The sequence below is a fragment of the Aythya fuligula genome, chromosome 3, assembly GCF_009819795.1.
Source record: "Aythya fuligula isolate bAytFul2 chromosome 3, bAytFul2.pri, whole genome shotgun sequence".
Lineage (NCBI taxonomy): Eukaryota > Metazoa > Chordata > Aves > Anseriformes > Anatidae > Aythya > Aythya fuligula.
Genome location: NC_045561.1, coordinates 96,161,311 through 96,174,318, shown reverse-complemented (window position 1 = coordinate 96,174,318; position 13,008 = coordinate 96,161,311). Strand labels below are relative to the sequence as shown.

General features: G+C 37.2%; 1 protein-coding gene across 4 annotated transcripts in view; it reads right to left on the bottom strand.

The window, feature by feature from the left end:
• CSMD1 (CUB and Sushi multiple domains 1) overlaps positions 1–13,008 on the bottom strand; it is a 1,186,669-nt gene that overhangs the window by 248,302 nt on the left and 925,359 nt on the right. For all 4 annotated transcript variants that reach the window (XM_032184761.1, XM_032184762.1, XM_032184764.1 and 1 more), the window contains exon 22: positions 5,329–5,498. In XM_032184761.1, coding sequence (XP_032040652.1) covers positions 5,329–5,498 — 170 coding nt within the window. The remainder of the gene's footprint in view (positions 1–5,328; positions 5,499–13,008) is intronic.

The window sequence follows — 13,008 nt, the reverse complement described above, 5'->3', positions numbered from 1 at the left end:
AAGCCAGGACATTCAGGGATGCTCCATTTCACCTAAGTATTTGTGAGGAGCTGAGAGGTACATGCTTGCTCTGCTGCTAGGTTGAAAATATGCTGGCAAGAAGAGAGGACAGTGCCACTGTTACTCACGAAGTACAATCTCCCAGTAATGGCGCTAATGTACATGCATCTGCTGTGGGATGTAAAAACAGATACCTGAAGGACAAACAAATGCTGGCAAGATTTTCTTAAAATCCAGTTTCTCTTTTTGATAATAAGAATAAATTACTTATAATTAAACTCTGCAATTTTCTGCATCTTCCTATATATGTTCCCAAACTTTTTATTAAATCCTCATGGAATTCTTTGCCTTCTTACCTCAAACAAATAGTGATATTACATACTTTGTAAGACATTTGTGGAGTATTGACCTTGGCATTGCCAGGTTTGTTTCTCAGATGTTTCTTTTTCCCCTCATTACTCTTTCTCACACACTGCTGAGCAACATTTTTTATCTTTTCTCAAATACGTTTCCCAGAGGTGCCTCCATCTCAGTTGCTGGGCCCAGCCGTGCCCTGTGGTGGGACCATTGGAGCTGGCTGGAACCTGCTGTGTCCAGCACGGGGCAGCCCTGGCTTCTCCTCACAGAAGAGCTCTGCAGCCCCCCAGCTGCCAGTACTGTGCCACGGATGCAAAATGCAATAGTATATAAGCACTTATTTTCTTCAAAAGTAGAAAGATATTCAGGTGGGAAAATGTTCTGTGGTTCAGCACAAGGTTTATAAATATTCTGAAGACTCAGTGCATCCCTTGCAAGCTGCTTGAAAGGCAAAAGTCTTGGGGCTTTCTTCTGTGCAAGCACAAGATAATGTCTGGTGATTATACCATACTTTGCTCATATTTATGTACACAGAGGAAAGGAAGCAAACTTAAGAATTCTGCATCTCTGCCAATGCTTTGGGGTAGGTAAGCATTTGGAGAGTGTTATAATTTCCCAGTTGCTCAGACTGTAGATCTGGTCAGAGTACATTAAAATTTATTGCTGTCACACATGCCAAGATCTACCTCACAGACAAACCACAAAAGAAAAGGAAAGAGACTAGATGGTATGTATTTGCCTAAACCGTGCTATAAGCAAAACAAGTAACCACAGTAAAGATACAATTCTGAAGCATCTTAGGGAATTAAAATAGCATGTTAGCTGAGACTGAACTCATCCATGCTGAAAAATGAGGTGCTGTAGTCCATATGGTATCTCCCTTTTTCCTCACCCATATTAAAGAGACAGATTTCCTTGGGAAAAAAATAAAATAAAATAAATAAATAAATAAATAAATAAATAAAACTACTTCTTTACATAGTGAACTTTCAGGATTTATTGTCGCAGAACAGGTATGTACTATCAACTGATCTAAATGGCTAACAAAATTAAAAGACAACAGGTCCATAACAGATAACGAACAGAGCAAACAGTAAAATGCAGTCTAACTTAACCCAACAGCTGTGGATGCTGGGGAAACCTAAGGGGAACAGAGCACAGAAAGTGGTAAGGCTTGCTTATTTTACCCAAATAATACCTTCTATTACCATTACTAGAGAAGGAATACTGAGCTAGATGGACCACTTGGATAAACTCAACTAGGTTAAGTTTCTAAGATAACTGGCATTGTTTTGGAAAACAAAATTCTTGCTGGCTTCCTCTGCTAGGTTGCTAGAGTGTTCTCTGCTTTCAGCTAGCAGAATTTAAATAATCAAAGAATATCTCTTCTTAGTGATAATCAAACAGTCAGCATCATCTCCTGATGCATGACAAAAGCATTTCCTTCAGTCTTGAAGGACATCTTACAAAGAATAGCTAAAAAAATAAGAAACTGCATGGACAAGTTTTCATAATCTGAACGCTAGTGATACCTTAGCCAGGCTGCCACTAATATAAACTAAGCAAGGACGAACCCCCAAACATTAACATTCAGTTGTATGCTCTATTTAACCTTCAGCACATTTTTAGTTAAGACTTTGGCCTGCTCCAATTGTCAGTCTTCCAGACAATGTCTGGGTAAGGTTTGGGAGCTTGCATAGATCGAGGACTGATTCCCATGGAAGTATATACAAGCACATCCTCGCATGGGAGTGGAGACAAAATAGACATTAGTTATATAAATGCAGGCTATGGAGAGGTTATTGGGGAAGACAGTTTAGTTGTGTAGATGGAGATTGTGCTGTGCTATTTGCTTCGTATTGAGAGAACAGGCCTTGCAGTTCAGACATAACCATAATTTTGCTGTTGCTTGCTTTGGATCCTCAGGAGTAATATGCTAACAGATTTACAAAAGAAGAAAGTATGTGACGGATTGCCCTGAACAGCTTTCTCTCCAGCAAATCTTTCTTACATCTCCAGGGAATAGCTCTAAGTATGCTTGACATAACTCATGAAAAGTTCTGAAGAATAATTGAGTTTCTTGAATTCTTGTTTAGGGTTTTCTAATCTTTTTTTTTTTTTTTTTTTTTTTTTTTTTTTTTTAATTTTATTGCGGTTCAGGTAGTCTCTTAAATTGTTTATAAACAAAGCTTCTCAGAGACTTAAGTATAGTATCCAAGCAGTTCAGTGGTCAGTTAAGTTCTTCTGTGTCTGCCGCATCTATTCATGGTTTTGTGGGATCTGTGCTACCAAACCAGGGAACATGGGAGCAAAGGACAATACAGACCACATATTTTGCCCACTTACTCAATTTTCATTGATCTAAAATGACACCTACAAACTAAGATCATAGAATCATAGAATATTCTAAGTTGGAAGGGCTCCGCAAAGATTAAGTGCAACTCCCAGCTCCACTTAGGATCACCTAAAAATCAAACCATGTCTAAGAGCATTTTCCAAACACTTTTTGAACCTCAGCATGCTTGATGCCATGACCACCCTGGAAAGCCTGTCCCAGTGTCCAGCCACTCTCTCAGTGACAAATCTTTTCCTGATAGCCTGACCCTCCCCTGTCCCAGCTCCATGCCATTCCCTCAGGTCTTGTCGCTGTCCCCAGAGAGCAAAGCTCAGAGCTTGCCCATCCGCTCCCCTCGTGAGGGAGCTGCAGGCCGCCATGAGGCCTCCCCTCAGCCTGCTCTGCTCTGGGCTGAACAAACCAAAGGAGCTCAGCTGCTCATGGGTCTTGCCCTCTGGATCTTTACCATAGAACTTGCAGTGTTTCATACAGAATCACAGAATCATAGAATTTTCTAGGTTGGAAGAGACCTCAAGGTCATCGAGTCCAACCTCTGACCTAACGCTAACAGTCCCCACTAAACCATTTCTCTAAACTCTACATCTAAACGTCTTTTAAAGACCTCCAGGGATGGTGACTCCACCACTTCCCTGGGCAGCCTGTTCCAGTGCCTCACAACCCTTTCAGTGAAGAAGTTCTTCCTAACATCCAACCTAAAACTCCCCTGGCTCAACTTAAGCCCATTCCCCCTCGTCCTGTCACCAGGCACGTGGGAGAACAGGCCAACCCCCACCTCGCTACAGCCTCCCTTGAGGTACCTATAAAGAGCGATAAGGTCGCCCCTGAGCCTCCTTTTCTCCAGGCTGAACAAGCCCAGCTCCCTCAGCCGCTCCTCGTAGGACTTGTTCTCCAGGCCCCTCACCAGCTTCGTCACCCTTCTCTGCACCCGCTCAAGCACCTCGATGTCCTTCTTGTAGCGAGGGGCCCAAAACTGAACACAGTACTCGAGGTGCTGCCTCACCAGAGCTGAGTACAGGGGGACGATCACCTCCCTAGCCCTGCTGGTCACACCGTTCCTGATACAAGCCAGGATGCTGTTGGCCTTCTTGGCCACCTGAGCACACTGCTGGCTCATATTCAGCCGACTATCCACCATCACTCCCAGGTCCTTCTCTGCCTGGCAGCTCTCCAACCATTCCTCTCCCAGCCTGTAGCTCTGCTTGGGGTTATTGCGCCCCAGGTGCAGGACCCGGCACTTGGCCTTGTTGAACTTCATGCAGTTGACCTCAGCCCATCGGTGCAGCCTATCCAGATCCTCCTGCAGAGCTTTCCTACCCTCAAGCACATCGACACACGCACCTAACTTGGTGTCATACACAAGCATAAAGACCTTTATTATCAATGATTTGTGGGTAAAGATGGAGGAAGTGTTTTTCTTTTAACTGCAACATTCTAATACTGTTGGTGTTTTCTTTAAGTTTTGCTTAATTCATGTTTTGATCCAGTCTGTACTTGCTACAAAGAACAGTATAGTAACAAAGATATGAATGTTTGTATTAGGAAAGCCAGTACTTAAAGAGAAGCCCCTCCCCTGCCCCCTTTTTTTCCTTTGATTTTAAAATTCTCACATATTTACATAAGGAGACTCTTCTGATGGAATAATAGATAAAAGAATGGAAAACAAAAATTGCTCTATAATAGGGATATCTTTAAACTACTGTGGGAAGTGCACATTAAAATAGTACAATCAGGTTAGAAATACTGACAATTATTTCTAACATGCTAAATGGGTTGCTGTGATATCCCCAGATAGCAAGTTGCTAACTGAATTCAGAGTCCTCAGTGATTTGAAGTATCAATTAACTGAAAAATTAGAGACATAAACTTGAAAGAGTAATGTAATGTATGGGAATAAAACATGGCATTCATCTGAAGTGTTGAGCATATAAGAATGTAGCAGCCATTATTTAAAAAAAAGATTATGAACATACTGTAGAGAAGTACATGTTAAAATCTGTTCATATTTGTTTCAAACATTAGCTACAGAGTAAGAGTGAAAGAAAGAAAACCAACTTTAAATACTGCTTTAGTCAATATTACAGAATCACAGAATGGTTGAGGTTGGAAGGGACCTATGTAGATCATGTGGCCCAACCCCCTGCTCAGGCAGGGACACCTAGAGAAATAAAATACACCTAGAGCAAAAACAATAACCCATATTACCTGGCATCTTTGTATTCCAATGAGAAAATTAATTAATTTGAAAGAAATGCCCACTCTGTGCAAGATAAATAAGAGAATAAAAATGTACCAATAATGTACCATCTGCAATTAAAAACTGTCCTTTTTTAAGCAATCCCAGGGCTTCACTTACAAATATTCTTGTGAACAGAAAATGATATCAACACTTTAGTTTTCAAAATTCAAGTTTACATTTTAGGTTTTCTTTTTACATTTACATCCACTGTAAACGGCCTAATATTTCTATAAATACAATTGAACTTTTAATGTCACCTATATTCAGACAGAATTTACATTCAGTATGGGAAAGTGAAATGAAGATAAAGATATTTGGTATTAAATTCATGTAGTGTGAATGTTGAGCATGACATAAAGTGAAATAATTTTCTTTTTACCTTAACAATATCTCCCTCACGCAGCTGAAAACTCCTGGCTCTAAGATGGATCCCTTTTCCAGCCTCTGTTTCAATTTTATAGATACATTCATGGTTGTTGTCATAATTAGATGGAAAATTTGGAGACAACAATGTTCCTTCATTTCCAGAGACAGTTGCTCCACATTCAGCTAAAGGAGACAGACACATTAAAAAAAAAAAAAAAAAAAAAAAAAAAAAAAAAGGAAAGGAAAAAAAAAAAAGAAAAAAGTGAATTATCCATTTCAAGAAAATGTAGGTTATTTTCAGTAATATTTAGTCTCTATGAAAACTCTAACTAACTTGCTATGACTATCTAGGAAAAGTACATTTCTGTTGGATTTCATCTATAGGACAAACATCTAAAAGCCCTACCAAAGTTGCTATTTCCAGCATTTCACTGTGTAAATATGCACTTAGGTGCTTTTATCTAGTTCCCTTTACCTCCATTTTATCCCTTGGTCTTCCCATCAGGCTAACCTGTAACACAGCTTGGCCAGATTCCATAAAAATTAGAGGTTCTGTTGAAATATATTTATTGTTGTAACATTTCAAATAAATGTAACATTGATTTCACCTACTCGCTTGCACAGCTTTTACAAGTACTAGAAAAAGCCGACAATAATCTGCTGAGATAAAGCAGTCTGGCAATAAATCAAAAGCAGTCACATTTTTTCCACCAGGTATGAAAACAAAACAAGAAAAAATGTAGAACAAACCAACAGTTATTGATATTTGTCAGCATCAAGCAGACAGCTCCCTTCCTTTCCAGGGAAAAACTAGGTGAGTCTTTTTCACAGCCACCTGTAGTAAGAACTGACAATTTCAGGAATAGAATTTTTTGTCATTACTTCCCAGTAAAGTAAAGAAATATGTAGGAAAAGTGGTGTGTTTCAGCCTGTGGGCTCAGTTTGAATTCTGAATAAAGACTAATAAAATTATTCCAAATGTGCAATGTGAATTTCAGCATGTAAATGAACACTGAAAGAGATAGAAAATAATATTGATATACTGTTCAAAAAAAAAAAAAAAAAAAAAAAAAAAAGAATTTAAAATGCTTAAAAATGGCCTAAAAATGCCTTCTAAAACCTCCAGTCAATATATTAATATTGATTTATGTTTTTTTTGTTGTTGTTGTTGTTTTGTTTTTTTTTTTTTCAGGCAGATTGGATTGACTAATATTTATGCTTCATTGTTCAATCTAAGGATAAAATATATTATGTAAAATCCAGATTTTGACCTAAATATCATTCAGACTTTATTCATAACAGGTTTGTGCCAAACTCTAACAATTAACATAAGAACAAATAAATGTACAATCATAAACCAATAGACACATTTTACAGATTTTTTTTTTTTTTTTTTTTTTTTTTTTTTCCCTGTAAACTTTAAATAGACTCTTAGGGCTCATAGGACATTCAAGATATTCATTTTTGGAAGTGTGGATTTTACAATTTTAGAATTGTAAATTTTTTTTAGAAAAAAATACATTTTTTTTTTCTTACAATCATTTTGAAAATACAGAGTAAAGATAGAGCAGAAAAATAAATCAGGAACACATTCGGGGTATAATGCATGTTTCATATTTATATATAAACTATCTAAAAATCCTACATTTAAATTTCAGAGGCCTTAACAAAGTTATGTGCTTTTGCTTTTGAAAAGGCCAAAAACAGTGAATTATTCTGTACTTCTTCCCTTCAATAAAACTGAAGAAAGAAAGGAAGGAAGAAGCAGAAGGAGAAGGAGAGGGAAACTGGAAGGAATGCATGAAATGGGGAAGGCGGGAAGGAAAGATTAAAGGAGAGAAGAAAGGAATTTAGGAAGGAAATAGTCACAGTCTTACTCAGAGTCTTCTTTCTGCTCTACATTTGGGATCTCCTTGGGCAAGGTGAAGAAGGAAATCAAAAAGGATCTGGCTCAGGATCCTTGATTTAACATGTAAATTAGAGATCAATTTATATTTTAAAGTAGAGCTATGTGTTCTCTTCCTTAGGTTACTTTGACCATGAGCTGCAGTATATTTGATAGGCAGAACACTGCAAGTTAGCCACTGCCACCAAACCTCAGATAGCTGAACTGTTCCTTTGTGGGCCAGTCTAAAGTCATTTTATATTGTTTAAATGTTGCAAAGAATATTAGAAGACTGACGAATGAACTAGATACTATGATACTTCTTTGGTAAAGGATCTCTCAAATATGGGATACTACTACATATGGTTATATATAAATATCTTTACACATTTGTGTGTGTGTGTGTGTGTGTGTGTGTGTACATGTGCATACATAACTCTTTTTGTAATTGACTTTTGGGAAGAAAGTCAAGTGCCTTATGCCCTAAGGACTTCAACCAAGTATTTTTATAACCATTCCTGCACACTGGAATCCAGAACTAAATGAGGGTTTAGAAACTCTGAACAGCATCCATGAATAATATGAAGCTCATGTCAACAGGAAAAAGGTACTCAGTCAAAAGGCATCTCTCCCCTTTTAGGCCCTAGTATTCTACTGAGCAATACAGGAAACTCCATGTGGGTTTTTTGTTTGTTTGTTTTGTTTTAAAATATCTACAATAGAGGGTACCATTAAAAAAAAAATCGTACAGTAATTAACACATGCAGTCAGAATGTATGACACCAAAATTCAATTCACTTTTCTGCCTCTGGGAATCCAATATGCATCTCCTACACCTTCTAATTCAGACAAATTAATTAGAAAATGAGCAAATGTTGGCTAACATCTTTAGCATAATGGGTAGGGCATTAAACAGGGAAGAGGAATACTTCAAGGAAATTCATGCATTAAACAGTCAGGAAATAATATTTTGAAGTGACCCATTCACTATTGCCCTGTGACTACCAAACCAGTAGACTTGAAAAACATACTCATGTTCACTTCCATTTTCATTACTTCCAAAAAATCTTTAATTCTTTATGCAAAATGAAAAAAAAAAAAAAAAAAAAAAAAAAAAGCCAGTCACTTCTGAAAGATTTAATGCAATGTTCTTTATCTAGCACATGTGCTTTATGAGTAAGTACTGGTTTTAGCAACTCCAGTTAAACAGAGAAATCTTATCAGATGATTCTGAAAGAGCTCTTTGCTTCTTCCCTGCAGAGGACTTTCACTGTCTATCACAACACTATTTTACTTCAACACTTTACGGATTCCTTTTGCCCACTCCCTGGGAGAATGATCTGCTTCCCCAGCCCATACAAATGAAATAGAAAAGATTTCTTATATTACCTACGTATGAAAAAAAAAAACATTTCTGCTTGTATATCTGTTTATTAAGCACTGAATTGCTGTGCTCTATATAGATAGTATTTTCAGGACTAGGTCCTCCAGCTGTATCCTTTAAAAAAAAAAAAAAAAAAACACAACATATTTCATACTGCTCTTTGTGAGATTATATGATGTGTTAAACTAGTATAATGGTGTGTATATGAGTACAATTTAATAAATATCTGCATACGATAAACTTCAAAAAATTCTGTAACACAGATGTAGCACACACACAGAGAATCATCTAGGTTGGAAGAGACCTCCAAGATCACCGAGTCTAACCTCTGACCTAACACCAACAAATCCTCCACTAAACCATATCACTAAGCTCCACATCTAAACATCTTTTCAAGACCTCCAGGGATGGTGACTGGACCACTTCCCTGGGCAGCTCATTCGAATGCCTAACAGCCTTCTCAGTAAAAAAGCTCTTCCTAACATCCAACCTAAAAATCCTCTGGCGCAACTTTAGCCCATTCCCCCTCGTCCTGTCACCAGGCACATGGGAGAACAGACCAACCCCCACCTCACTACAGCCTCCTTTAAGGTACCTATAGAGAGTGATAAGGTCATCCCTGAGCCTCCTTTTCTCCAGGCTGAACAAACCCAGCTCCCTCAGCTACTCCTCGTAGGACTTGTTCTCCAGACCCCTCACCAGCTTCGTTGCCCTTCTCTGGACTCTTTCAAGCACCTCCATGTAGTGAAGGGCCCAAAACTGAACACAGTACTCAAGGTGCTGCCTCACCAGAGCTGAGTACAGGGGGGCAATCACTTCCGTAGACCTGCTGGCCACACTGCTTCTTATCCAAGCCAAGATGCTGTTGGCCTTCTTGGCCACCTGAGCACACTGCTGGCTCATATTCAGCCGACTATCAACCATCACTCCCAGGTCCTTCTCTGCCAGGCAGCTTTCTAACCACTCATCTCCCAGCCTGTAGCAGTGCTTGGGGTAAAATACTTGATTTTATTTCTACAGGAAACAAAAAGAGAAGGTCATATCCATGATGGACACACAACCAGTACAGCTCCTTGCAGAAGACTTAATCACAGAGACCAGAGCGAGGAGAGGAAAAAAAAAATAATAATAATAATAATTAAAAAAATAAAAAAACCACTAATCTCCTGAATAGCAATCATGTGCTTAGTTTTGCATATTGTATAAGACAGTAAAAGTTAAAACAACCTGATTAAAAATCAATAAGACCAAGGGGAAGTGAGAAGCTTATGGTGATGATGTTTTACACAGCTGGGAAAACCAACATTCTCCACGTTAAGGGAAGCTTCATTTTCTTATCCCTATCTTTCCCTTTATTCCACAAATCCCACTGAAAGTGAATGTATTTAAAACAATTTTTACCACTTGCATTAGCTTGCTGGTATTAAACTTTCTCAGTAAGTTTTCCCAGTAAGTTTTCCCAGTTTTCATAGCACTTAATTTCATTAAGACCAGCCATAACCTTGCCTGATCTTTATCTGCAGGAACGTTCTCTGAAAAAGGTAAACAATGAACCTAAAGGCCACCAAAAGAAAAACATGGGCAGCCAGCCTTAAGCAATCCTTTTACAAGACTGTTCAGATTCAAAAGGAGATTATGGTTAACATTGCTAACAGCAGCTATAAATCTAAGAGAATTGACAGAGATGTCTTCATCTACCATGAGTGTAAAGAAAGCGTGAATAAAAGTTTGAGCTAATTCCACTTGAAATAGTTTCAGTTACGTACTTGGTCATATTGCCCTTTCAATATTCAAAGCTGAAGCAGAAGGCATGGGAATCATTGCTTCTAAAAACAGCACAGTTCTCTGTGCTGTGCTTCGCACACTGTTGAGCTAAGCCAGACAAAGAAAAACAACACAGCTGCTGCTCACTTCTACTAGCTGCTGACTTCTACTTTTTTTTTTTTTTTTTTTTTTTTTTTTTTTTTTTTTTTTTTTTTTTTTTTTTCTTTACCCTGCCCCTTTCCCAGGTGATTGTTTGGGTGTCCCACCAGAGAGCTCTTTCTACCTGAGTGGCACTTTGGAGGTGTTTTGTTTTTCCTTCAGCTTTTCTTTCAGCCCCTTGCAGGCTTCTTTAAGTGGGTCAGAGCATATGGGCTGAGGTGTTTCTAAGTTGAGAGAGATAAGCATGCCTTTTGAGGTAACAACTAGTAGGATCTTTCAGAATAAAGCAAACTATTTAGTAGTAGGTACCCTTACTGCATGCAGCTCTTCTTCAGGTGAGTAATGTTTAGAACATACTTACGGATAGGAAGATCCATAAGATCCAAACATTACTTTGTATGTTTGCTTTGTGGTTCTAGGTCTCTTCTGATTTTTTCAGTTTCACAGAATTATGGGATTTATTGTGAATGTGACCTTATGTCTTTATGTGTGTGTCAAATATTATTGAAGTTCTAACCTTGGTGTTAGAGTGATGGAGCAGGGTTTAGGGCAAATGTATCATCTGAATTCCCTGTGCCAGTAAGTATCTGAAAGCAGCAGGAGTAGGCATGTAAGGTGTAGTCTTTTTCAGGGCTAGGGACAGTTTCTTATATTTCTGGAGCTTTTTCTGCTGTTTTGTTGGCTGTAAACATGTACACATGTTTCTTTCTTACTATTCTTTTTTTCTAGTAATCTTTTTTTTTAATGTTAACTGTTTACATTTTTTATTATTAATGTGGTCAGTGGCACCTAAATCTTCAGATTAAACAGAAAAGACCTATTTGTTACTTTAACCTGAAATCTACCTCCATTTTATTATGTATTATAAATATGTTTTGTGGAAAAAGCCAAAAAACTCATGAGATTTCTCAGAAGTCTGTTTTAAGCAAAAATAGATAAATAAAGGAAACTGTAAGAGTTATATGGAAAGAAATGGGGGGAAAAAAAACTTCCATTCAAAAGTATAGGAGAGATCTCTTGAGCTAGAAAAGACATAGGGGGGTTGTCATAACTCATAACTCTTGGACAATTCTTTTGAGGTTGAGGGAGGAAAAAAAAGTACATTCTTGCAGAAGTAACATAAAATAGCACCTACTGTGCTCTGACAGGGTTCATAAAATTAAGAGATCTGTTTTTATATTGAAGGGGTCTGTTTAATTGAGAATAGGCTATAAATAAAAAGTGAAGATTTAAATATTAAACATTATTTAATCTGGATAAGAATTGTGTTAACTCACATTAACTATCACAGCTAATCTAGTTCCCTAATTTGAGAACTACAAAAGAAACATTCAGATAGAAAGGAAGGAAGATTACCATTATAAAACACTAAACATCAAGCATCTATTTTTTAAGTACAGGAGATATTTTTCTGATGTCTTCAGTGAGTAGCTGTGTGTTCTTAGCTGAGGATGAAGAGCAAGAGTTAATGACCTTCTTTAAGGATATGCCATTATTTATTCACTAAAATTGTGTTTGATTTGAATTGTTATGCATACTAATTTCAAGTAGCTAATTTAAATAAAAATGTGCTCACAGTGCTACAGGTGTTTGTGCTTTTGTATCTAAAAGAAGAATAGATTCTCTAAAATCCAGACTTCCAAACTTTCTACATAGCTTGGTTACTAGTTGAGTAAAAAGTTATTGTCATCACATCTAAATGGCTTGTTACATCGCTAAAACTAGCATATACCAAAACAAAACTTGCTCTGCATATATAAGTTACTGGTTCCAATTCAGATTTTTCACTTTTCAAATCTGCCAAACCATAAACATCTGCCAAATGGCAGCATGTAAAAGCCAAGACCACTTAAACTTTTAAGAAAAATTCAATATAGCATTGAATCTCTTTTTCAGGATGTGACAACCAGATAAAAGCAGATTAACCTTCTTCATTACTATAACTTTTGGACCTTCGGTGTTTTTTAAAGTTAATTTTATGTATTAATTATGAAATCCAAAATACCTTAGTATCCTGTAGGTATACTATTAATCAGTGTATACTACCTATAACTATAGGCAAAAGGTTTTAAAGGAGAAACCATATACCTTATTTTCACTGTTTTCTGAGTAGTCTATTATAACCTTGTTGAGAACTGCAGCAGACTGGAAAAAGCTACCTTATTAAGCTGTTCTTTTATTCTCTTGCAGTGAGAGCAATCTGCCTGGAATAGACACTTGACCCCATTCTTTGTTCTTTTGCTTAATAAACTCACTTAAATTCCATTTACATAAGTAACTTTTTTCTTTTATTGTCTGTCTTGAAGTAGGATAAAAGGAAACTGTAGAAAGTATTTTTTTTTTTTTTTTTTGAAAATCATTGAACACTTCCTGAGTATGAACATGGACTTTATAAAACAAACAAAATTCAGGGACTCTTTACATGCTTTGAAATACAGTTCATGTAAAAATGTAACAACTTTATTTAATGGAAAAGTTAACTTCATTATTCTTCCACACAT